The following is a 27,345-nucleotide window of genomic DNA, read 5'->3' as shown; positions in this document are numbered from 1 at the left end:
ATTTAGTTGCCAGCCCAATAACAGACAAACAAATACTTTGATCGAACGATTTGCGGTATCCCTTTTTTAAAATAAACTTTGAGTTTCGCTGAAAATACTTGGATTGTTCATTCGTATAGCTAATAAACGATTTTTCAAAAATAATTTCGTTCTAATTTCGTAGTACAGTAATCGTTTAAGAAGAAAAAATATTAGAAAAAAGTAGCGATAGTAGCAAGATACGTACACTCCTCGCGAAAAAGATAGCCCGGGTGTGTTGTCTTTAATTTCTCAACGACGCGTGTCAAGTTTTTCGTCTGTGACGTATAATATGTAAACATTCTGAGCTGAGAATATACGGTTCATTGAAAATAATTAAAAATATTACGAGGTTTAGTGTGTAACAAAAAACATTGTTTTATTTTAAGAACGAAATGATAGCACACTCTGTTAATACGTTTAGAAATTGCTCAGTAGATCATGATCTATCAACGAGTAAAGATTATAGTACAATATTATATAAATGTGTAAGTATGGGAGGCGGAAAAAAATTAAACGAGTCTGGAAAAAAGCAAATTCTTGAACTAAAACAGCAACAGTTATCAGTAGCAGAAATATCGAAAGTAATAAGAAGAAGTCGTAAAGTAATACAGAATTCCTTAAAAAAAGTTAAAGATTATGGCAAAAAAGAAAAATACTGGTCGGCCGTCATCGTTATCTGATCGTGATAAGCGAGCAATTATGAGCGTGGCTTCCAACTGGCAGTTAACGACGAAGCAAATAATGAAAAAATCTAGTGTTAGTGCCGGTGTTTCGAGTGTTCGTCGGGTTCCACTATCCTGCAAAGATATTAAGAGACTAAAACTGAAAAAGGAACCTTCCTTAACAACGAAACACAAAGTAGAACGTTTACGCTTTGCAAAAGAAACAGTGCGTTGGAAAAAGAAACGGAGAAGGGTACTATTTTCAGACGAAAAAAGATTCAACTTGGATGGTACTGATGGGTTGCAATATTATTTTCATGACATAAGAAAAGAGACAATGTCAGCAATTCGACGACAAATGGGAGGAGGCAGCGTGATGGTTTGGGCGGGTGTCGGTTATTTCGCCAAGACAAGTATCAAGTTCATCAATGTTAGAATGAATAGTGTCCGACACATAAATTTAATCAAAGAACAAATAAATAATCATGCAGAAAGCATTTCTGGATCTGATTACCTGACCTGAGCTCATAATGTTTTCATATTATACGTTACAGATGAAAAACTTGACACGCGCCATTAAGAAATTAAAGATAGCACACTTGGCCTATCTTTTTGGCGAGCAATGTATCTGCTGTATGCACAATTTCGAGCATAATTGCAAGCACGAGAACAGCATGCAAAGCAAACCACCGGTGACTCTATGATGTTCGTCATTAATAAAGGTGTCCCTCTCTACACTTTCTGTTTAAGATTAACTAATCGTAATTAATCGCGGAATTAAACCGTACAGGACGACGTTATGATCGTACCGCCGGATCCGTGGACTCTGGTTTCAAGGTCGAAAAGCACGTCAAGCGTTTACGAGGAAGACGTTAGTAGAAGATCGAGCATTTTGTTACCGCCGGCCCCGAAAATAACCGACTCGGAAGTGAACGTCAGCCCAACTAGCAGCGATCTACCTAGTGAATAAACTTTCTTAACATGTTTCCTTAAACCAGCAAGATTCAATTACAGAATTCCCTTTCTTTCGCGAACTTGGTTCATTGCTTTGCTTATTATGCATATCATTTGGAAAGTTTCAACGAGAAAATTTCGAAACAATTTCATTACGAATTACGTAAACGTTCGTCCATAGCTTGTACGTTATTTTATTTTATAAAGCAGAAAATTCCTGTTAGATGGAAAAAGACAAATTTTCCTTGCAGTTGTTTCAAACTATACTAACGAGTTTTTCAACAATTTCCCTAGAAAATTCGATCAAATTATGTTGGAAATAAGAATACGATATTTTTGAGATTTGAGAGAAGATACGTTAAAAATTGTTAATTTACGTTAATAATTGTTTAACAAATGCTTCTTCCAACAGAGAACAAAGTGTAACACGTTAACAATTCGAAGATTTTCGAACGACAAGAAGAAGAATGTTTCGAGAATTTTATGTAAATTCTTGTTTCAATTATTTTTAAATCTAATCGAGCATAGATTGTGCGTGATGTTATTATTATATTAAAAATTAATAATTAATTTTTTAATGTTAAAATGTTTGTAAAGAGCTCTGTAAATTTGTGTAAAAAAGTCTTTGATTGAAGTTGATCCATCGCATGTTACACTACGCACGCACAATTGCGCGATCGATTGTCGCGAAATCTGCGAAACTAATCTATAATTTACATTTAAACAAATCTCTAATTTATAAATTCCTCCCGTTACAAAATTAATAATAATTCGAGTATCGATGAAAAATCGATAACTAAACGGAAGAAAATAAAAATTTGTATGTCGCTAGTTGCATTGTCGTAAAATCTCTTCGATCGAATTATTCGATTCTTATTGTCGTGACCATACTTGGCGTATCTTTAGTCGTACGAGTAATATAATCATTAAAAAATCAAGAAACAGTATACAGTAGATATTAAATGTCAGTTAGATGAAAAATAAATATTTGGTGTATAAGAAGACGATGGAAGAAATTTTTATCAATTTTCAGAAGATACTTGTCATTCGTTTTTAATCGATGGTATTGCGAGATAATTTTGTAAAATGATCATATTCGTCAGCGATGATGAATTTGATGAAAGAGCAATTTAATGTTTGTAATGTACGAAAAGCTGCAATAAACGTTCAATTCGTCCTTCGAAAGAAATATCGAAAAAATGCTGAATAGTATACGTTTAATATTAAAAAGATACTTAGAATTTCTATAAATTCCTATGAATTCTCCGAAGCCGTTCCAAAAACGACCAAAGATATTTCCAAAATGAAATTTGTCCAATTTACTAAAGAGATATGCACGTACGCGCGATATCTTCGCAGCGCTGAAGAGTAGAACTCCATGATGTCGATCGACTGACAGAAGATTGCAAATGGACAACAACCGAGAAACTGAGTTGTCCACTTGCAAATTCCTCTTCATAGCCTAGGAATCCTCTTCGAAACATGCAAACTTTCCAAGACACGCGCGAAAATGAAAAGAAGAAAAAGAAGACAAATCCGCGGGACGTTCACTTTCCGGTCGTAACAAGCAACGTGCATCTCGTAACGAGATACAGGCGCGTAGAAACAAGCGAAGAGATGGAAAGACAAAGGAAAATCGTTGCCAAAGAGGTTCTGTAAAGAACCGTTCAAACAATAATCTTCGAAGATTGCCAAAACTCGAGAAGAAGAGATAGGAGAATGATCGTTTCGCCAACGTTAAGCACGTTTCCATGTAAAACTTCGCTTTCTAGACGACTCTGTTTAGATAACGCTTTATTCAATGAAACTAAAAAATCAATGAAAATAAAATAAAACGAAGTAAAGTAATGGTAAAATGAAACGAAGCAGAAGCGAAAGCGACACGAAGAAACAAGCTAGAGATTATTCAAGAAAAGTAGAAAAGCGCAGAATGTCACCGACAAAACATAAATAGTTCCTTAAATTGTGAATCGAACAGAGCATTAGCTGCACCAATTAGCGATCAATTAAGCGATTAATTAGGGATACGTTAGATAGTCTGCACCTTCGAATGAGCTTTCCATTAAACTGGGGACTCAAAGTGATCGAGATTTTGCCTCGATTATTACTATTATTATATATATATATTATTTACTATTACGATTATCCTTATTATACACGTATTATACAGATAATTATATACAGAAGCGGAGTCGCATGTGCGCATATACAGGGTGTCCGATAATTAAACGCTGTTCGTAGCGGTGTCGAGCGTGAAATTGTTCGATATACGATGTATAATGGTGAAACTGTAACATGATTTTCGTTGTAATTAGACTCTTCGTTTAACGGATATTTGATATATATATATTGTAAGATCTTATACTACAATTAGTTTATTTATAATAAATGGACTAAACAGATGTTGATTAAACAGGAAACGATCGTTGTTTAACGTGAACTAACCACAATAACGTATTATAATTAAGACAACTAGATAGTTAATTTGCAACACTCGTCAATGCTCTCACTCACGCGAACCACACTCTCTCGACAACACATCTCGCACTCCCTGACTTCTCAACTAACACTGACTGTTAATTCGTCTTTCAGCTTAGTGTCCCTTTGTCCTTTGCTTAGCCCCACCACGCACGTGTTTCGCAACCGTTTGTGGTCAGGGTCACGTAGGCCTTTTCCACGAAACTATTCGATTGACCAATGGCACACTTGGGCTTTCTCGCGACATTGTTTATAGTTCGCCCGATATCCCTTAGGCCTCTCGTCCACGATACTACAATATATATATATATATATATATACTGTACTGTCTGTTTTCGTTTGAAATATTCTTCAGCCATGAATAAATATTTAATTCGTGAATAATGGAATTATGTATTGGAATAAAAGACTGTACGACTCTGTATTGACAATTTCTCATTTACTTCTTTCGATGGTAAGAAATTAACACGTTCGCGACTGTCGAGAATATAATGATGACAGAAATTCGATATAAAAATTTCAGTTCACGGTATATCGAAATCTATTTATCAAATGAAATTTATGAAAATTAGTAAAATTTTAGATTCGTCAAATATCTGCAAGAAACGACACTTTTCGAGAAATGTTGTCAAAGTGAAACGTGTTGTCAAAGTGAAAACGTAATGAGAATAAACTAGTCACTCTGTATATGTGTATATGCAGATAAATATATACCTATACATATGTATATATGTATATGTATGTATATATTATATATTTTCTATGCAAAAATTTAGGGATTTCCGGACGTGCGTTCTCTGAGCTACTTTTTCTTGTAAAAAAAAAAAAAAAAAAAAAAAAAAAAAAAGAAAAAAAAAAGAAAAATACATACATGTTTTAATGCATGAATTTCTCGTTTGTGATTAAAGATATCTTTTTTCACTTTTCTTCAGTAAATAAAAATTATTGGAGTTTGCTGAGAGGGAAATAGAAAAACAGCGGTGGTTTTAATTTAATGGAAAATTTACCAGATATTTTTACGCGAGTTCTAAACAATTTCCATCGAAAATGAGAACGAAGCGTTTTATTGGGTTAGCAACTAAGTGATTGCGGATTTTGTCAATACCACCTAATGACAACATCTGCAATCACTTAGTTACCAAGCCAATATTTGGTATACGACCTCGCATAACGTGTCTGAGAATTTTGTAGATTTGTATTATATTTAATTTTATATTACTTGTATTGTAATTGAATTTTATAGAAATATTATGGTCGACGTTTTTTCCATTTTTTAACGTTGCCAAACGTATATTTCCTACTTCTAATAAACAGTTGAGACAAAACCAACTATATTTTCCCTCATTTGCTGTATTATTCATACCAGGAGCAACTAAATCTTTGGTAACTGACGCTAATCGAAATTATTAACGACGACTGATCGACGAAAATTTAAACAAATCTTCACCTAATCGTTGCAAATTCTAATTTGAAAAAAAAAATCTTGGAACAGTACAAGCCACGATATATTTCACTATAATTAACAGTTGATAAGCGTAAAAAACCTTTTTGATCGAAATCTCCTAAAGTACTCAAAATATACAAAACTTTAAAAGCATACGAAAATCAGCAACATCGGTTCATCCTCAAAAAATTAGAAAAATTAACGATCAATTTCTACGATACAAAAATCACGAAAGCTTCTCATTCTGTACGAATAATTTTCGTAGATGATTTTAAGAATTTGCATAAATTGTATCGCAAGAACCACCTAACCGCCAAGAAATGAATAAATCGTTGAAATATCTAAGAATTGCGATAATGAAGGAACAGTAGAACACGACTCCGAATATTTCGTTACTGCGATTATTATTTTATTTTAATATTATTAATATTATAATAATTATTTTATAAATTTTATATATTATATATAATAAATTATTTATAATTTAGCAATACAATGGCCAACTGCTGCTTCTTACGATGTAAACTGCGAAAAATCGGTATCATTCGGAACGCAATTCTAGCAATTGCGCGTCATCGCGTTGAATATTTCGATAATGGATCGAACGTAATACAGAATTCATAATATAATTACCACGCAACGCTGAGAATCCGTGCATTCGATCTACGAATGCAAACTGCGATAACTAGAACGTTTATCGGTCGAAATCCTCGAATATAAACTCCATCTGCCTTGCGATAGTGTCTTCACATTTCCAGCTTCCTATACACAACAGTGTCGATGCTAACAAGAGAAAGAGAGAAGAGAATTGCACAACTCATGACAGTTATAGACCTCTGGTGGGATAATTTCTCACCCAACTATAGCAATAGATCGAGAAATTGTGGCTTGCAGATTATATCACGTGGGTAGAACAATTACAGAAACAAACTGGTTCCAGTGAGAACAGTTTGCAATTTCGATCGAAATCATCTGCCGCTCTTTCGTTTGTGGTAGAAAAAGAAGAAAAGAAATAAAAGCGAAATTGAAAACCGTAATATTTATTGGGAAAGTTTGCAGGATGAACATTTCTTTATTATCCGTTATATTTCTCTGTTTCTATAATTCGTCACGTAGTTCTTGCTTTGGAAAGAAATTTTCCTTTTTTTTCGTCGATGCCGTCGATCGATACGCGTGGAAGGAAATTTAAAAGCGAGAAACGCTGGAAATACGCGAGCTGAGCCGTAATCCAGCAACATTCGAAAGACGAAAGAAATAAAGTCCGGAAAATCCCTGAAACAATGTCAATTTCTCTGGAAAGACTTTCGTAGGAGAAGGCGGAGTAAACTTACGAACATTACTCGTAAAGTATGTCTTTTAAAAATTATTAGAACGTGAGTGTTAGCCAGAACGACGATAGCGTTAAGGATAATTAGTTTAAGTTGATGGATAAACGGTGCCTGGCAGATCGATAGATATTACGCGAAGATCGTGTGAAAACATTGATTGCGATATTTGTATCGTTGATTATACAACAATTATTTGCGTTTATAATATTATAATATTACGACATCGATGTTACTAAGCGTGTAAATAAAGATAGGTTATCTTTGACAATGGTAATATTTTTTAATCTTCCTCCATTTTAGAAACTTCACAAAGGCTGTGATGGTATTGGTGGAACAAAATAATTGTTTAAAAATAATTATTTAATTGATACGTCATGTTGCTTGCGCTAGCTGCACACGTTATTTTGATATTTCGTTGGATTTAAATAGAAGAGGCCCGAGTGGCAATGAGCAACAGGAAAAGTTGCCCGAAGCGAGACTAAAAGCTAGAAGCACTTCAAGTCGTCGGGTACAGACGTTATATTCCAGCTTCTGCGAAAGAAATCTCATTGATCCTTTGGTGGCGTGCGATTACCTGGCCTCTCGAGTCTGACAATGGTGCTCATCCATCAACTTATAACAGTAAAGACTCCCTTTGGGGCGTTTAATTTCAGTTCTTCAAGAATAACATTGGTTATACGACGAATAGAAAGAAAATAGTACGCCAGATACAGAGCCAATGGAAGAATGGAAGAACTGAGATGAAACGACTAAACAAATGGTACAAGCAAATCGAGTAGAACGTTAACGACGCGACCATAAGAAGATAAATGATAAAGAAAATAAAGAAACAGAGTAAATAAATTTTCTCAATGCGATTGTAATAAATTTGAACGCGCAAGCAAATTAATTCAAAAAATTCAAACACGCCGTTTGAATATTTATTAGAGGATGTAACGTGAAATGCATTGTAAATTAAATTAAATTCTTCCACGGCTATACCATACTCCGTCATTCGTAAAATCGTGTTGAAAAATCGATTTGTACGAAAAAGTCGCAATTTCAGTTTCGGCTCAAAGGGAAAAGTTCCATTACACTACTACGGACGAATCGATGCACCCATAAAAAAATCCTGTCGGCGGAGAACGGAACTCATTAAACCATGCAAATTTTCCCCCTTTTATTTTTTCCTTATTTTTATTCGAAACGGAGTTGGTCCGGTTGCTGAGATCGCTCTGTGCATAAACGAGTTTAGAAAATTTCGGTCAGATCGCTACTACTTCTACTTAAGCAAGATTGCTGCAGCAAATTTGTAAGCAAGAAGCTTACTTGATTTAATTAAAAATTTCAATGTTATCGCTTGATACATTTCCCCTCCTTGTACGTAGTAAATGTATAGGTTTTGTCTTTTTTTAAAAATGATATAGTTTGAATAAAGTTTATGTCACATTGATTGTGAAATTATTAGACAATAAAAAGCAATGAAACCTGAATTTGATATATTACCAATTACATTTTATGTCATAAATCTACTTCATGATCGCGCATGAAGTAATGTAAATGTCGAGAGCTCATTTATTTTAATTATCTTGTCTACCAGAGCTGAATTTACTGAATGTTAGTTTATTATTTATAAGGTATTGCTATTTAACATCTACGCTGGAAGCAATGTTGCTTCTCTTCCTAACATTACTAATTAAATTTCAAAATATTTTTTCATACCGTATTCGCATAGTTGCGATTAAAGGACAGAATTTTCTGTCTTACGAGAGATACATTAAACGTGCAATAAAAAACATATTACTTTTATAAAATAACTTACCTGTTCGAAGCCGCCTAAAATTTCCGTAGTATCCATCGCAGAATTGACGACGATCGATTTCAGCTTCCGCCCGGCCAGGTTTGCAAGAAGATGTACGAGACTGGTCTTTCCGGTTCCAGATCCACCGATCTGTTACAGAATTGATACATATATTAGTTAACAAAATAGTATATAATTAATATTTGTAGCATTACGTAATTATATAAATTGTATAAGAATTATTTAAAAGAGCAGATAAGTCGCAAATAATTACTTGATAGTTTGTTCGAGGAAGTTAAATCAGTTTGCAAACTACTTACGAGAATGGCCATCCAATTCATGTTAACACACTGCGCAAGTCCCTTGAGGACAGTTTTCTGTTCCCTCAGGAGTAATAAATCATCGTTCTCGTACACTGCAGAATCGCTGCGATCCAATATTTCGTCTCCTAAAAAGACCTTTTCTCTCGTCAAGTGGACTGGGTACTCTGGATCTGGTAAAGGCCAATCATTTTGTAAGAAAATCTTATTGTATATCTCGATCACCTGTAATTAAAAAACATTTAAAAGTTAGATAGAAGTTTATTTCATCATATATTGTAAGAAATACATTGTAGAATTGTAAAGACATGAAATTTAATTACACAGCAAATAATATTCTCGTGAATTAAAATTATTGATATTACAAATATTAAAAACATTACGTTATATATGTCTTACATTTTTTTTATCTTCATTTGTCCTCATTCTATCAACGTAAATCAGTTGAGCGCCATTTCCGGGATTGAAAATCTTTTTTGAACTCTTTTTGAAAGCTGCCATGGTTATTTCACACCACCTAGTGACATCTCTAAGGTTCATTTCCCAAGGTGATCCCGAATGGCCCCAAGTAGTTCCAACTTGAGAGCTCAATTCTTCGTTAAACTGAATCATCTTATCGAGTAAATCTTCTGGTAGCTCCGGAAATTGAACATTTAAAATGAATTTTAGATCCCTCTGTTCCAGAGCATCTACAAAAACCTAAAACAGCAAAAGAAGCAAAATCATGAACTGATATATCTGATAACTCTACATTTAATGATCAAGAAAAGATGGATCATTATATTTTTATAGACTTTTTCCTAATATTATTTATTATCATTCCCTTATTATAGCAATATATTTGTTCTTCTATTACTCTTTTGTTTTGAATATAAAAAGAACTTACTTGTGTAAAACGGTTCAAGAATGACTTTGGAAGCCCTCTTCTAGCTCCACCTTGACGAAGAGGATTTTGACAACCAAATAATCGAGTTCCTGGCTTTACGATGAAAGACATTCCTAATTCCGGGATGTAAACTTCACCACGATGATCGAGACATGCGTTTAATCCTTCAAGAACCGATTGGGATGCAAGATTCAATTCATCCAGAAGAATCCAATCCCCATTTTTTAGAGCTCTTAAGAAAGGACCATCCCTCCATGAGAATTCACCAGGCTTCCCTCCTTCCACTGGTAAATCCGCTCCGAATAAATCCGAAATATCCTACGTAATATTTAAAAATTTTATAATAATAATAAGTTTTAACATTTTGGTTCAATTGAATTCTTTTCTTCTTTTTTTTACAAAAGACTCATAAACGACATTTTAAGTTTTATAAAATAAATGCAATACATTAAAGCTGATGATACTATAAAATTGCAAATTTAATATTCCAGTATATAGAAATAGCAAATCATCTTATTTTATTCAGTTGAATTACTTAATAAATTATATAATAAAGAAAGAAGAAGGAATAGTTACCGTTTGATCGCTTAAATTTAATCTAAGAAGACGATGTCCAGATGCTCTGGCAAGTGCAGAGACTAAACTAGTTTTGCCAACTCCTGGACTACCCTCCAATAGTATTGGTTTCTTTAATTGCAAAGCACGTAAAACTTTCAGAGTATTCATTTTTGTAGTTGGGCTTGCAAAAGCAAATCCTACATTGCTTGGAATTTGTACATTTCCCTTCTTAATATAAAATGGATGTATTCCAAATTTATCCTTATAATTGTCGACATCAAATTCTTCATTGTTTAATATTAATTCAGATTTTAATGTACTCTGTATTTGCTGTTTAATAAATTTCAATGCAGAATCCTTAAAACTTTTCAACTTCTTTGAACTAAAATAATTTAAAATATTTCGGTAAAAAACTAATCAATATAATTATAATTAACTAATATGTAATGATTCATTAAAATAGAATTTGATTAAAATTTTATAAAATCTAATTGATAATAATTCATAGCGCTTACTTTTCTGCTGCAGTTAAACCAGATCCAAGCCCATCGATATAGCTTAAAGCTGCACCATGGAAAAAAGCATCCCCTACCCCTAAATTTTGACAAGAATTAATAAAATTCACCCATGTAAGGATATCTCTGACACTAACGACAAGCTTTTTTCCTATTTCTGTAGTTTGTATCCACTTTATGAATCCTATTATTGCTGCAGGAACAGTTTCCTTGTATTCTTTATGTAGATTGTGTACCATAATACACTTGAGATCATCCAATGAAACACAACCTTCGCACCAAATTTCCGTGAATCTATTCCTAAGAGCTGGTGAAAGTTCTTTTTTGCCATAATCACCACCAGGATTCATTGTACCAACGAAAATGAAATTTTCATGTGCAGTAACTGTTGCATTTTCTTCAGTTGATGGCTTTTCAGCAATTAAAAGTTTACGTTCAGGTTCTAGAAAAAATTAATTAATTCTAATATTATTTAAATAAAACAATCCTAATTAAATACCTGTTATGTGATTAAAAATAATTCAAGATAATAAATTAATTAAATAAAAATAATAAATTACCTAGAAGAGAGTTCAGTCTTTCAAGTACGCTATCGTCCGCCAAAGAGATTTCATCTACTAAAAAGAAGCCTCCATCTTTCATAGATTTCACTAAAGGACCATCAACCCATTCGAACAATTTCTGATTTTCTCTATGTTCTCTAACTGGACGGAGACTTCCAAGAAAATCAGAAGCTTCTGTATGCATATGGCAGTTGACAATACTAAGTTCTTGTTGTCTAATTACAGACAATAGTTGACAAACTGTAGTTTTTCCACCTCCTGTTTCACCAATTAAAAGAACTGGCTCTTTAAAGTCACAGGCTTTCGAGAGAAGTACTGCCATTTTGCGCATTTGATATGTCCAGACTACATGTTCAAATCCTGGAATCTTCTTTGACAAAAGAGATTCCAAGATTGGCTTAGTCACAGTAGAAGTTTTTTCAGAGAGTGAAAATAGAGCATCTGGACTAACATCTCTTTTTAAATGTTTCTTTAGCACTTCTATGATTTCTAAACATTCTTCTGAGTGACGAACTTTTGAAGAGAGAACCAAATATCCTTCGTCCGCTAAATGTTGACTCCAATCATACAAAGTGCCTACAATATCGGGTGCCAGGTGATATCTTTCTGCCCAGCGAAACAAATCTCTAAGGGTTATGAACCCTACAAAAAATGGAAAAATTACCTTCTTAATATTTACTTCTTAAAAATATTTACTAATAAATAATGCCTTAAGACAATAATATACCTCTTTTTCCCGCAAAAGTTGCAGTACCCTTTCTTCGTACTTGAAGTTCTGTCATTACATTGATTACTTGCTTGCAATATGTTTCTGGCATCTTACACCTTTTGTGTAGAATTATTTGGAGCTCTTTAGGTGGAATTTCATCAAAATGTAACTCGACAAATCGATTTCTAAATGCACGTGATAATACCTAGTAAGAAATAGAAATAAAAAATCACATGAAATACTAACAAGAAATTATTTGTTATAGACCAATACATTTATTTAAAATGGATTATTTGTTTATAAAATATTACCTTTCTTCCACCATATAAACCTGGAGGATTTTGCGTAGCAAAAAGCATGAAATTATCATGTGCTTTTACAATTTGTTGAGTTTCAGGAATAAACAACTCTCTATTATCATCAAGAACTCTATTCAAAGCTTCTAAAACATCACTAGGTGCTAAATTTAACTCGTCCAAAATTATCCAATATCCTGAAGAATATTAAATTATTTCAGAGGTATAAAAGTAAATAATTGAAACATATAATATCATAATAAAAAGGATAATCAAAAATTAAATTCATCGTACCTCTTCGCATAGCGTCTACTAGAATACCCTCTTTAAAAACTAACTTTCCTGAAGAATCAGCTACATAGGTACCAACGTATTCCTGCAGGTCTGTGTGTTCATGATTATTAATTCGCACACAGGTATGTCCAGAAGCCTTCGCTAAGTATGTTATCAAACTGGTCTTTCCTACTGAAGTATCCCCTTGCAGTAATACAGGCATTTTACCAATAGACACTACTCGCACTAAGTCTTTCAAATTTTGCTTCACTGTTTCTGTGAGGATATACTAAAATCAAAGAAGATATTAAAGTTTTACTTATTTTACCTTTATCTTACTTTGCCTACAAGATCTGTTTTTTTTTTGTATATACATATTTAACACACTGCTTAATTTTTATAGCAATGAAAGCTAAAAACTTCTTAATAGTAAAATTCTCTTTAAAAGAATACAAACTTACATTTTCTGGAATCTGTGGCTCAAGATCACCTCTAGAGATCCAATAGCCCTCAAAGCATATAAAACTCTCAGCATGACCACGTGGCCTTGGAATTGGAGTTCCAATAACAGCACTGGCAGCTTTTTCTCCTAAGATAGCCTTTACAATCATTCTTTGTACTATTGGGTAAGATTTACTATCTAACTGTGTTAGAAAACTTAAACAAAATGCTTCATATAAGGATCTCATTATATTTCCACAAGGATTCTGTGCAGATACACTTAGAGCACGACATAGTGTTCTCAAACTGTAATGTGGCTTATGCCCAATTCCATCAAGAAGACTGGTTTCTGCTTCTTTCCTGACACTTAAGTAAAATTTGACAATATTTTCAATCTTTTCTGGTGGCAGATTTAAATCATTCAGATATGAACTTATTAGAAGTTGTAAGTCTGATTTTTCTGTGAGTTCATCAACAAAGAATTCTGTAAATCTATTCCTCAGACCCATGGGAAGATCTTTTTTCCCAACATCTGTTGCAGGATTCATACAAGCAAAAATTGCAAAGTCTTTGTGCCTTTTAATTGGTTCTTTGTCTCCACGCTCTAATAAAGATAGAGATCCGCAAGATCCTTCTAATAAACCAGAAAGACATTCTAATGTTTCTGCAGTAGCTAAATTTATCTCATCTAACAAAACCCAATCTCCATTTTTCAGTGCTTTGACTAGACTACCCTCTACAAATGAAAATGCTAAAGAAAACTGACTTTGCACCTGAGACTGAAGTTTTTCTAATTTCTCTGCTAGTTTCTCCCATTTCTTTAAAACTTCTACCTCATTTTGATTTTTTGTAGACGTCTTCAGTCTTTTCAAAGCAGCACTAGTGCTATGAATCATTAAAGTAATCAACATCTTCCACTTTCTTCCTTCAAAGCAACGCCCAATATGATTTAAATATTTTAAATTTGGTTCAATTGCAAAATAAGATCGAAATAAAATCTCGAATTCTTCGCGAATTGGGAGAATCAAAAGTTTAAGATCTACCGGTTTGTAGCCACCAAGTAAATCTGTACTTTCACTCTGTTGGTTCATATTTATTACTATCAACTTGTGGCCTGTTATCTGCGCAAGGTATTGTACGCAACTTGTTTTCCCTGTGCCAGTTTCTCCAACTAGAAGAACTGGCTCTTTCTGTACAATACAGCTAGCTATTCTTTCCAAAAGACATACAGATGGTCTTGTATAAGAAAAATTGGAACTTCTAGACTCTATTTTAACTCTATCAGCTTTTTTTATCTCTAACTTTGCTCTACCAACAATAAGACATTCTTTGTGGAGATTTACAGATGGTTTATGTACTTGAGAAAAAAATTCTGCTTTTGTTTTTACAATACCTAATTTATGTGCCACAGCTATTGCCAACTTTAAACGTTGTACTGAAATAAAAAAACAACAACATGATTCATCACTTATGAAATTTCTTTATAAGCATTTAATTAATCATTAATCATTCAGCAATAATAGATATTTTTATAAAGTATACTTTACATACCAGAATTAGGTACAGAGCAGCAAAAGACATCTAAAGCATCTTGAAAAATCTTCAGGCCTGAAGCAGGTGAGGATACATCAAAATCAACTACAGCTCTAAAGCACCACTTAATCAAATCCCTGGTAGAAATTTGTCTAGTATTCCTTACACTATTCACAATGTCATCTTCATGGTTTCCAGCAGAAAACAATAAAAACACATCAACCATTTTTACAGCTACTGTATGCAATATTGGAAATAAGGTTTGGACAATTGTAATGAGTTCTTTCTTTGATAACGACTCTATGTTAACACATGACCACTGTTTCTGCATTGGCATTTGAAATGATTTTTGTGTTCCTCCAGAACTCAATCTTCTAGTAACAAACAACTGAAACCCACTTTTCACGTGTATCAAGTCTCTGTATCCAGGGACTGATAATGTTTTAGTTTCTATAAGTTGTCCGATAACGCTAATAACATCTGTCGCAGCGCAGTCAATATCTTCTAAAAGCAGCCATTTGCCAGATGATACAGCTTCAGTCAATATTCCTGGTTGCCATAAAAATTCTCCAGGAATATCAGTACATCTGTACATTCCTAATAACATTTTAGAATCTGTTTGATCACCTAATTGCACTTTTGCAAATTTCTGTGCATCGTGACCAGTAGCTTGAGCTAAAAACTCTATTAATGCAGTCTTTCCAGAACCAACTGCACCTTGTAAACATACACATTTATTGGAAGAGACTGCCAAAGCTAAATTTCGTAAATTTTGCCGTGTAGATGGTACAGGAATTAGATTTAATTCATTTCTATTTCCAGATTTTTCAAATATTGGAAGTAAAATTCCTCCAATGGAAACTACAGAAGGTACATCAGGAATTCCATCTATTTCTTTGGTATCTTCACAAGTTATATTATTTCGATTAACTTCTTTACTTTTAACAAAGTACTCTTGATTGTTAGAAACAAAATCACTCACATGAGATAGATAACAAGATTCTGACATTCCTAATACAATAGCAATACAATTTATTGCTACCCTGAAAGATAATTAAAAATTATTCTTGTATATTTTGTTTTGACTTAAGACACTTTTTTATTTTACTTATTTAAAACGGAATTTTATCAAATTTATTCCCAAACAACTACTCCATTTAATAAAAATCATTGGATTAAAATCTTTTCCTATTAGTAATTTTATTGAAAATATTAAAAGGAGATATCATATTTTTTAGTTTCATATCTTACCATCTAACACCTTCATCTTCATGAGTCAAATATTTATAAAATTTAGACCAATTCCACGCATATTTAAAGTGTATTGGTGCACTACATAGAATATCATAACAAGCAGTTACTAAATCATAATCAGATACTTTTGTGACAGATATTACTCTTTGCCTATTACGTCTCTTTAAAGGAGGACCACGGTCAACTTCTATAAATTCAAATGGAGCTGGATTTACATCAAAATAATGTAGAACAAATCTGTAATAAAACAATATTCATTTACAAATCAATTTCAAATTTTATATCATTTAAATATATCTTATAATTATTTTCAATAGAGAACTGTTGGCAATAATTATTTTTTAAATAATTAATAATTTTTTATTTTTCCGTAATTGTATATTTGATTCGTAGAAAACATATTTTACACTACTGAATATTGCTATAAAATAAACAAGACTTTCCCAAACACACTTTTCAACGTTACAGTTTAATATAATTATGCTATAAAGTATACAAATTTACATACTACTAAACATAGACGACTATGCTTATATATTTACGAAATAAGAAAAAGATTACTTGTATATGTCTGCACTAAATTAATAATACAACTAAGAAAACAACACAGAATACTGTGTTACAAACTCCTTTAATTTTTTCCAAATATATTTTACATTTATTACACATTTCATCAATTGATAATTCTAAATTTAAGTAATAAAAAAAGTATAATACACAGAGTATCAGAAAAATATTGTTTGTATCCTGTAGGATATTCTCCAACCTGAAAGATTCAACCTAAAATGTTATGGAATATGAAAGAATTATAATGTTGAATAAAGTACTATTCAACCTAAAATATATTGCCTATAAGTAAGAGAATATAATTTCATGATAATATTTTCGCTGTTAATAATCACATATTAGTGTAAAAGAAATATATATATATACACATACAAAATAACATAAAATATAAAGTATTCTATGTAACATTAAAAATACATACACTAATATATCCTGATTCTTGGAAAGTAATTTGGCTAAGATAACTGAATTTAATTTATGAATCAAATCTTCGTCATCAAAGGAAATTTTATCCATTGAAATGCTTTTCATAATTAATGCTGACAATAATTGTGGGAAACATTCTGCTACATCCTCTGTTGTTTCTGGATTCATTAAGAATTCACATAAAATGTCTAAAATTTGTTTATGCTCATCCTCGCTTGGTTCCTACAATAAAATTACACAATGTTATGAAACAAGATTAATGAAATATATTTTGAAGAATATAACATTATTAAATAATGAAAAAGTAAGACACGTGATACATTTTAATCAAAACTCAATTTAAAAATAAACAGTAATTAAAGCATTAGAAAAAGTTTTGCATTTTCTATAAATTTTGTCATGTTTATTTCGCGTATAAAATTAAATGAATGAATAAAATGAACATTGTATGTATTACAAATAAACACAGTTTGAAGGTACATTATTTTCATCCATTTATTATATATTAAAAATTAGATGAAAATATTACTAAAATTCATAATTACTAACAATAACCTACAATGTGAAATTTATACAATAAGAAATAGTAATAGCAGGGAAAAATAAGAATACAGATATTGATAATTGTGATATTAACAAACGAAAAGAGGATATTTAAAATATTTCAAAAAGATGTTTCTTACTTACTTTGTCAATTCTAAAAAATGAGAGTTTCTGCACATACTTTTCGTTTCGTTTAATAAACACTGACAAACTTTGTGAAAACATATTTGAAAAACTAGAAATCAAGTTACACGTGCAGTGCCGGATAAATATTGAAATCAATGCGTAAGCAACCACGTGCTTACAATCAGTAGCCAATGTTCGGATGTTCCTTTTTAAGCCGTACAATTCCTCGACTCATAACAAAAAAATTCCCTAAATTACTTGCGGTTTCTTAAAACTAAAAACCTACCTATCATAAGTTTGCTATCATTATGAAATATAAGATCAAGTATGTAGTTAAAATTTGAAGCTAAAAAATAATTGCAATGATTTCAATCGTAAATTACGTATCATTAATATAATTTGCTACAGGTAGAAATAATTTCATATAAGCAGATATTAAGAATTTCATGATTTATAAATTACCAATGAAAAGTTAAATATTAACTTTATTTCCAAAATTCAAATAATATACATTTTTTAAATGTATATAAATGTTTTTTCATATGTCTTTATTGTAAAAGAAGAAAAGATATCCATTAAGTTGCTTTAACAGAAATAAAAATAGTATCTTTATATATATAATAGTATGTTATAGATGATTTTGAGCATTATTTTGTTATAGTGCTTAAAATAAGTGCTATTATTATTATGTATTTGATATATGAAAAGTGGCAATTTTAATTAATTTAGTTTTTCTAATAAAATTGATATGTTTTGTTATAATATTATAGTATAAATCTTATCATCATATATATGTAACATTGTTATAATACAATTAATATTTTCAACTTATAGATCATCTTCAGACTATATAACAAGAATTATGCATAACTATTTGAAACAATTAGATGAAACAATAATAAAAGGTAATAATATGTAATCTTTTAACCACTTGCAATGAAATTGTTTTTATATATATATAAATTGGCAATTTAGATGATGAAATTCAAATTAATTCTTTTATCATATGATAAAATATAAAATTATTTTATTTGCAAGAATAAATATTTGTTTCTGTGAAATTTTTAAACCACGCTTAGTACTTATTACACAATTTAAAATTTAAGATACTTAAAATAAATAAGAATACCTATTTTATATATAAATCAAGTTTAATAAAAAATATACAAGGCTTAACTGTAAACACATGTTCTAGACAGTACAAAAGTTGTACTTTTAGAATGTCTCTGTACAACTTAATAATATAAATCAGAAAATCTCAGGATGTGAGTTAAATTCATCTCGTAACCTCTTCTCAATTGCAGGTAGAGATAGGTTATCAACCTGAATGTTAAAGCTGACATAAACAGCTATTGAAAGTTTCTTTGAAAGTCTCTTGGCAAGACTGGTTGAAAATTCATTGGCAATTGATCCCATAATCTTCGTTGTAAGTGGTTCCTTTTCGTATGGTGATTTGATTGCGAATGACAAATCATTCATGGCATTCTCATTATAATCACCTACCCACAAATAGAGGGAATTTTCCATTTTAATTACATGACATGAGATTGACAAGTCGCCGACTTTTGCCACAAAATCGTGAAACTTAACGTCACAATCGCTATTCGTTATTTCTTCTACTTCTGACTGATTTTCCATGTTTTAACTATTGTTCAGCTCGTTTGTTTTTGATTTCAGATCTGCTGACTACGAGTCTATTTACTCTACAGGCGAATCAGTGGAACTAACACGAAGTACAATTTTCAACCGATAGATAACGCTACCATGCCCAAAATAGCGCATTTTACATTAAACGAATGTAATTAATTAATTAAATAATTAGAACAAAATATATACATATTTTCACACTGTATACATAAAAGACTTTTCCATAAGGGGGATATACTTTGAAGAATTTTCCGTGTTATCAATTGAATAAAAAAGTTAGAATTAAAAGTTAAATTAATTAAATTTTGCCAGCGATAACTACCCTAACAAATATATTTTACTCGTTAATTTATAATTTAATTTGCGATTCTTTTTAGATATAAACACATACGCCTTTTTGCTATATGAAAAATTGAAAAATTAACAGGGTTTCAGAATTGAAATAAAAATAATATCTCATTTCTACAGCAGTCTACGCTTGGTATAATAAACAAGTCAACGATTATGATAATTACAATATCTACGCAAGAATTAATTCTAAAACTAATTCTAAACTATGACTTTAAAATGTTTTCCCATATGTTCGTACCATAAGACAGAAGACACAAGAGGTGAGTGTTTTTAAGTCACCCGTTATATCTAGCGAAGCTTATTGATATACCTGCAGCAGAATCACCTGCATGTGCAGTGAGCTGTATACCTAAGCCTCTAAACGGTCGCGGCGCGTATAATTTATGAATTATTATTTTGTACTATAATGTTGGCCCCACTGTACGCGCGGCTGTTTCAAGCCGCACCAATGGGGAGTCCCATCTTGTTGGAAACTGAGATAAAAAGCACCGCCATTGGCGTAATCTCTTCAAAAACCAGAAGTTTAGGATAAATCTACTAAAACGATACATCTTTACCTTGAAATTGAATTTTTTTTTTTTTTTGCCAAATATGTACATTGTTTTAAATGTTATACGAATATCATAATTATTCCGATTTCCGGTATTTCCGTTTATTTTACCTAGTAGAAAATAATTGTCCTATTCTTTGTTTCAGTATCTTTTCATAATATGGATATTTCTTCGCTTCTCAGAAAAAAGGAAAGATCTATCCTTGCGAAATAATTCTTATATTCAGCAAGATAAGAAGTTCTGTTTAAATCCTCTATTATAATCATCCATCACGAATAATGTGATGTCCAATTAATTCTGAATTAATTAAACAGTCGCACGTTTCAACCGATATAACTAATTCACGATTTCAGTAATTGATTTTGAGTTTATTAATAACCTCGAGGATCGTATTTAATTAGAAATGTATTATGTAAATTGACTCAGCAGAAGTAGTCTCTAATTTATTACGTATTTTACATGAAACAGACTCTACATTGTGTTATATAAATTGCATATAATTACGGCAATCTTATCTAATTATCCAAGATCCATAAAGTTGTTTATTCGTATCACGACGAAGGAACTAGGGAGAAGGAGATTGTAAAACACAGGAGGAAAGAAAGGAAATTATTTGAATTCCCTTTTTTTTTTTGTCATTTCTACGAGGTATTTGTCATTTCAGATAAAATTCATAGCTTCCATACGAAATCCGTATGAAATGTATCTGGATAACAGAAAAATTTTAGTTTCCTTATAACAATAAATTCCGTATTATATTTTATTTCGAAGTAAGAAATCAATGATCATTAACACTTTTACCTTTGGATATTATGCTTATAATACGAACGGTATTCGATTCTATTTATCGACTTAAGTTACAGGTAATTTAATTAATATCTTTGCTTATATATCTTATACATGGCAGAATCAAAGTATTGATTTAAAAAGATATTCATGCTTGTTACGTCGTACAATTAATTTCCTTATTGCTCTTGTTAACTGGTAATTTTCGATGTTCCACGGTGTTTCCCTTTATTATTAGTAGACATAAAACGTTAGCGTCGATAGAACATAGAAGCTCAAAGCAAATAATTATCTACGTGGGATACATATAATTACATATATGTATTCTACTTTCTTTTTTATGTATACTTCCTTACTGTGTTTTTTTACCTACCAACTTTTTCCCATTGAAGATAGATGGTCTCCCGAACATTTCTACTTTTTTCCTTATCTTTGTCCTACAAGGCCTGTATTTATGGAAATGGGAAGTGCTATATCAGATCTTTACAAGTACTATGCTTTTGTATCTTTCTATCCTTTATGTTATCATTGAAAGAAACGAAATAATTCTCCAACAAATCGTTAATAATATATATCTTCTCATAGTTAATTATATTCTATCCATATTTTATGAAACATATGTACACGTATACGTAGACATTTAAAACTGTATTTTCTGGCAATGGAAAAGCCAATAAAATTGATTAAAATTATTTTCATTTAACTTAACATTCATCTTAAGTTTTATCAAACTGTGTCGTTGATTTTGCTAAAAAAACATACAAATTGCGCCAACGACGAAAGCGCGCTGAAAACGCTGGTTTTCATGCGATCTCCAACGTTAAGCAGCGCGTGACACGGCGAATACTAAGATGGGTGATCGTCGCCCCTTAGAAATTCTGTGCGTCGTTGGTACCACCAAAATAACATTTTACTTCTTTTTAGCAGATATTAGAAAATGTAAACAAAGAAGAAAGACCCGTTTTTCTGTTGAAAAGAAATCGTTCGCGTATTTTCAAGGTACGCTAGGTTCATATCATCAGCAACGCGTTATTCAAGTCACTCCCTCTGTTGCAGTGAGTTGTCGGCTATTCAAATTTCAAGTATTCTAATCTGTCTTCTCACCTACGTACATATATCTACGTACATCGCATCTCGTTTCGATAACGAGAGCAACGTTTGTCTAGCGAAGAAGTTGGAACTGTGCGTATCAAGAGAATTAAATGACAATAAGTCGCAAGAACCGTGAGTATAATTCGTTTCCTTGCTCATGTTCTCTCTAACTGCAGCATTCCGTCAGCTCCATCTGTAAGTGTCTAAACAAAACACCCCCTTGTAGAAATCAATAAACTGACTGTCTTAGAGAGTTCTTCATAGAGTGCGTATATCAAGGCGAGCAACAGCATATCGCTTCTGACCCAAGCCAAGTGGTTGTCGACGATAGAGGGGAGGATGGTCCCTGGCGCTGCTCGTTGCCCCACCCGTGGATATTCCGGTCTAACCAAACAAGTATCGCCTCTGTCGGTCGGTATCTCGACCCGTAGATCGGATCGCGATCGATAGTTACGCCAATGGGTTGAAACGAGGCAGCGGAGAGAGAAAGAGAAAGGAGAAGAAGAGAGGAGAGCGGCGGCCGATGGCGCGGCAGGTAGAGGCGAGGGTCTCGGCCCGTGTATACTATAATTACGAGTAACTCAGCCACATTTGCGTTGATCCGACACCTTAAAGATAACATTTAGCGGCCCCTTTTATCTCCGCGGCAAACAAACCAATTTATACCTCAGCTCGCTTTGTGCCTGGCTCTGTCTTTGTTTCACCAACGCTCAGCCTCGCTCTCCTCCTCTCTATCGCCGAAAAAAACCCCGCCCCGAACTACGAATTAGGAGCATCCTTCTCCTCCTTTTACCATCTTGCTTGCTCTCGTGCCTCTCCTTTGCTTCCCTTTGTGCTGCTTTCTTTCCTTGCATCTTCCTCCTCTTCGTCTTCGCCTGTTTCTTCCTCCGCTATTTTCCTCTTCTTCTTGTTCTTCGCTGATTTTCGTCTTCTTCTTCGCCGGCTATTTTGCTCGTGTCCTTGATCCTATTCTAGGGTCTTCGTCGCCTTCTCGCGCTGCTGCCTTGGCCGCTCGTTCGTCCTGGTTTGTCGGTGGTCGTTAGATTTTGGTACGAGCGTCTTGATGTAACTCTTGATGTCCCGCTGTTCTTCTGTTTCTTTTTTGTTTTCTGGTATTTCGCGGAGGAATTTCAATTTTGGTAGCAATTACGGCGGAGTTTCTTTCAACCGGTCTTTATACGACCTCAACTGGATGAATGAATGACCGGTTAATCCAAGGATACGCGTATATTCCAGATACGCGCCAGATGACACCTGGAAGAAAAGACGCTTAAACACAGACTCCTTTCACTTCCTAAACACCGTAAGTATTATGTTGACATACTGTAGAAATATTTTTCACAATTTCTATACATTGATGCACACGATTAAATTTTCCAGTCAAAATTCGCAAGTACATGAACATCGGTATCTCGTTGATTTTTTAATCGTCTCAATAACGTTTACGTATACCGTTGCCAGAGAAGAAGAAGAAGAAGAAGAAGAAGAAGAAGAATAAGAAGCGAAATTTGGACGAAGAAAACCGATAGAGTGGCAGATTGTACGGAGAGGCGTGCAGTGGAAGATTGAAATTAATCAGCTCTTGGACGGATCATTATTTCTATTATCCTGCGTTTCGCTCTCAGCAAGTTTCACAGCGAAGGACAGCGGACTTTCTCAAATTTCACGTGTATTATTTACTCAATTGGTCACGGTTCTTCCCTCTCGCTGGCCTTCTTAATAGACGGCCAGATGGAGTTAGTCAATGCCTAATGAATTACTTATCGCTGAGGGAGGATCGGGGCAGCGAGAAAAGGGCGAGGGAGATTTGATTAATGATTATAGTTGTTCGGTTAACATCTGAGATTCCGCTTTTTTCTCCCCTGCTGTATTATTGGCTTCTACTGTAAACTTATTAACCTTACGTTTTCATCCGTCCTTTCTTTTGTATGTTTTCTTTGTGAATGATTATATATGGGAGGCAGGCTCGGGTAAATTTGATTTCTAATACAAATAAAAAATAACTACTCGAAAGAGGGGATCGTTCGTTACTTTTAACTGAAGAAACGACAGAGGGAAAAATATCAATCGTTTTATAGCGAGCTATTTAATAGCGACATAATTATAGAAGCAAAAGCAAGAGCAATATGAACAGGCAAATTTATATAAGCGAAAATTTATCGTGGCTTTTTTTAACAAGAAGATGCATAATTTATACTGATTATGTAGTTTGATGCTGCGCACAGAAGGATAAGGAAGAGGAAGGAGGAAAAATTAAAGAGCCGATCGAGGTCGTTAGAGATACAATCTCCGGAATTGCCGATCAAAAGCTTGAAATCAGATCCCACGGTTGTGATTATGGCGTCATGAGAGGTAATGGGATCGTATCAACCTGAAATTTTATTACTTTCAATATTTGCCACGTCCGCAATCCCACGTATCCCAATTTCCCATTTATTTTCATCTTTCGTGCATATTTTCCATTTTTAAGATACACGTCGCTGCCTTTCCAATTCCATGATATTCCAAAATATTCGTAAGATAAAACGACGCTATAATAATAAACACGGAGTGTTGTAACGCGCTCCCTTCCTGCCGTGACATAAAACGATAATAAAATGTAAGATAGTTTATCGATCGACAGGTTGGCGCTTCTTAGATGCCCATCTTTTCGCTGCCCTTCAACAACAAATTTTATCTCGCGATATACCGCGATAGGATTCTCATGCCGAGCCTTCCCACTTGCAATTTTCTAACCGATTTATATTCCGTGAAAAACAATTAAGTGGCTGTATATTTCTCAACGACAACCGTAAATTTCAACACGTCGCTACGAGGATAGATGGATTCACACTGCTACACAGTTTTGTACTGCGTGTTCGTTGTTGCGGTAGATACGCAGAATATACTTAGCTGCGCGTCGCAAGTTACCTGTTTAATGTGAAGAAATATCTACTACGTGGCCGAATAACAAGATCACGATGTATTAGGATGGTAACTAAGTGGTTGCGGATTTTGCCATTAGGTGGTAATGACAAACCTCGCAATCACTTAGTTGCCAACCCAATATAAATACGTAGGGCGCGATCTGTACAAGTCAGGTGGACAAAAAGAAACGGAAGCTCCGGCGTATTATCATGGAGCGCTGCAGCTTCCTAAACCCTCGCCAAAGAAACCAGCGAAGGAGGAAACGCAGAGCGTGGCGGTAGGCAGAAAAACCTTCGAAACGAGGAGTGAAACAGGTGCCAAGAAAACACGTTCGCTCGTGCGCTCGCGCGTGCAGACATTAGTCGCCACTGTCGGCAGTCGCGCGCCCTCGTGAAGGTGCGTTTTCACCGACTTCTGCGGGCGCCTTTTTTCCCTCCGCTTTGCGAATATTCAAGCGCGGACGAGCGCTGTTTCGTTGCTCGGCGATCGCACGTCGAACCGGAAATCCAACGTCTAAGTGCTGTAAAGGCTGGTTCACACACGGCTACAGGATTAATCGAGCAAGGCGGACGAGCGGAGCTGATTGATTCGCAGAAAAGTAACGTTTTCGTCTTCGTCCACGGTGATCCTGCAACGCGAAAAGCGTCAATTCAACTCGCTGCTTGAACTTACTTAAACTACTGGCCGTGTGTGAACCAGCCTTAAGGGCTGCAATCGCGCGCTTGGGGACCAAGACCAAGTTTAGATGACTTTGGAATCGTTGTAGACGAGTTTGCGAACAGATTCGTGAAATTCGATAACTGTTTACGGTATAACGCTATCGCCGCTTTGGTGTAAACTCGGACTGAGAAGCCTTTGGATGTGGAGAAGTCGCTGAAACACAGCAACGAACTGCTACACGTAGCGAGAAACACGTCGATGAACCATCGAAAACAGTGTTCTCCTCTTATGTGATCCAAGCTCGAACGAACGAAAGCAAATGAAAAAGACAAAAAGCGAGCAAGAAGAGAAGAAAAAAGAGAAGAGATATATAAGAACCTTCGAAGAGACTGAAGAGTAGAGCGAACAGATAGAAACAGAGTAAATGCTACAGCTTAGAGCGAAGAAGGATAGGACGAGGCCAAGGGATAAAAAAAGAAAAAGGAATAGCGTGTTTTCGAGCGGAGAAAAGGATCAAAGGAGGCTGAGAAGAGAGCAAGAGGCGAGAGACTGGAGGATCGAAGGTGTTTTTCGGGGCGTGGCGAGGGCCGCGTGATTACCAGGAGGATCGGTTAGCGCGGTGAGAGTTCAAAGCATCAAAGAGGCCCGACCAGCGAGAAATTGCTTAGGATTCATCTGCCGGCACGGGACCCTCCGGACGCGTTTCGTTCTCTTCTCTTCTCTTCTCTTCTCGTTCTCTATCTGTTCTGCGGCCGGGGTATTGTGTGCGTACCAGGCGTCGGGGGAACCTTCCCCTGCGCCTCTCTGCACCTTTAACGGATTGCCCTTTAACTAACGATCGAATGCCTTTGCAGGAATACGCCTGGCACCTTGGACCGCGATCCGACTCTGCTCGAGAGCACGACTCCTTCACCGTGATGGGCCTCGCAGCACTCGCGGCGGCAATATTTTTGGAGATCGCTGGATGGATGGATGGAGTTTGTATAGACCATCGATATTGCCACTTGGTTCGCTTAGGGGCGATCGTTAGGTAAGACGAGATGATGGTTTGCTTCGTGACACTTTGCGGTCGCGATTCTTGGTAAGAAATTCAGATTCAGAAAAAGGACGATTAGCGATGAAGTTGACCCGATGAGTGATGAAGGATTTTAAAGGAAGAGGATACGTATGACAACGTTGTGAAGCTTTCGATGGAATTGCACCAGGTGGTCAACCAACCCAGATGTTACAACTTATTCTTCAGAGAGCGTAGCTTAGCTAGGAAATTGAAAATATTCAGCCGTTGATGAATCGTTGAAGAGACTTTCAACGCCGAGGAAGCAAAAAGAAGCAAGTGTTCTTATAAATATGAAAACGTGGCCGTTCATTAGCAGTGCCATCTAGCGGTTAATTTTATGAAACTGCGTAGACAAAATAATAAAACCATTGAAAATATTGCAAGATTCCATACTAATTCTAATTCTATAATTCTTGTAATTGTCACAAAAGTATACGATAAATTACAATTTATCTATTAAACTGTCATAAGTTACTATGAAGAGATACTGTTTGGACTTCTAATCGTAAACATGCGCACAGAGCTGTCAATATGCGAAAATACAATGTTCATTGACAGTTACAAAATACAAAACCAAAGTATAGTACTTTTTACGATACAAGGTCATTTCGATCGGC

At 34.1% G+C, this 27,345-nt stretch overlaps 2 protein-coding genes and 2 long non-coding RNA genes across 11 annotated transcripts in view; 3 read left to right on the top strand and 1 right to left on the bottom strand.

Annotated features, from left to right (window-relative positions):
* LOC100645506 overlaps positions 1 to 8,359 on the top strand; it is an 80,528-nt gene extending 72,169 nt beyond the window's left edge. For 4 of the 7 annotated variants that reach the window (XM_048413449.1, XM_048413450.1, XM_003401767.4 and 1 more), the window contains one exon: positions 1,474 to 7,155. In XM_048413449.1, coding sequence (XP_048269406.1) covers positions 1,474 to 1,653 — 180 coding nt within the window. In that variant the 3' untranslated portion in view covers positions 1,654 to 7,155. Of the gene's footprint in view, positions 1 to 1,433; positions 7,156 to 7,187 lie in introns of those variants that run through there. The other 3 variants (XR_007226883.1, XR_007226882.1, XM_048413451.1) reach the window with 3 other exon arrangements.
* The window catches only part of LOC100645391 (midasin), a 132,243-nt gene extending 114,118 nt beyond the window's left edge, over positions 1 to 18,125 (bottom strand). The window contains exons 1-15 of the mRNA XM_012317813.3: positions 17,696 to 18,125; positions 17,004 to 17,230; positions 16,013 to 16,252; positions 14,780 to 15,804; positions 13,249 to 14,663; positions 12,809 to 13,076; positions 12,530 to 12,711; positions 12,237 to 12,423; positions 11,507 to 12,151; positions 10,947 to 11,388; positions 10,450 to 10,813; positions 9,874 to 10,191; positions 9,387 to 9,686; positions 8,988 to 9,212; positions 8,689 to 8,817 (exon numbers count right to left, since the gene is read on the bottom strand). Coding sequence (XP_012173203.2) covers positions 8,689 to 8,817; positions 8,988 to 9,212; positions 9,387 to 9,686; positions 9,874 to 10,191; positions 10,450 to 10,813; positions 10,947 to 11,388; positions 11,507 to 12,151; positions 12,237 to 12,423; positions 12,530 to 12,711; positions 12,809 to 13,076; positions 13,249 to 14,663; positions 14,780 to 15,804; positions 16,013 to 16,252; positions 17,004 to 17,230; positions 17,696 to 17,776 — 6,048 coding nt within the window. The 5' untranslated portion in view covers positions 17,777 to 18,125. The remainder of the gene's footprint in view (positions 1 to 8,688; positions 8,818 to 8,987; positions 9,213 to 9,386; positions 9,687 to 9,873; positions 10,192 to 10,449; positions 10,814 to 10,946; positions 11,389 to 11,506; positions 12,152 to 12,236; positions 12,424 to 12,529; positions 12,712 to 12,808; positions 13,077 to 13,248; positions 14,664 to 14,779; positions 15,805 to 16,012; positions 16,253 to 17,003; positions 17,231 to 17,695) is intronic.
* A 4,214-nt stretch (positions 18,126 to 22,339) lies between these two features.
* LOC125386510 lies at positions 22,340 to 24,205 on the top strand. Of its 2 annotated transcripts, XR_007226736.1 has the most exons (3): positions 22,340 to 22,639; positions 23,341 to 23,407; positions 23,485 to 24,205. It is a non-coding gene; the product is annotated as an uncharacterized LOC125386510 (long non-coding RNA). The 2 variants fall into 2 exon arrangements; XR_007226735.1 differs by lacking the exon at positions 22,340 to 22,639 and having other exon boundaries at positions 23,228 to 23,407.
* A 186-nt stretch (positions 24,206 to 24,391) lies between these two features.
* Positions 24,392 to 27,113, top strand: LOC125386509. The gene is made up of 2 exons (XR_007226734.1): positions 24,392 to 26,435; positions 26,526 to 27,113. It is a non-coding gene; the product is annotated as an uncharacterized LOC125386509 (long non-coding RNA).
* Positions 27,114 to 27,345: the final 232 nt, after the last annotated feature.

The sequence above is a fragment of the Bombus terrestris genome, chromosome 16, assembly GCF_910591885.1.
Source record: "Bombus terrestris chromosome 16, iyBomTerr1.2, whole genome shotgun sequence".
NCBI lineage: Eukaryota > Metazoa > Arthropoda > Insecta > Hymenoptera > Apidae > Bombus > Bombus terrestris.
The sequence above is the reverse complement of the archived record's forward strand: the minus strand, read 5'-3'. Positions and strand labels throughout refer to the sequence as shown.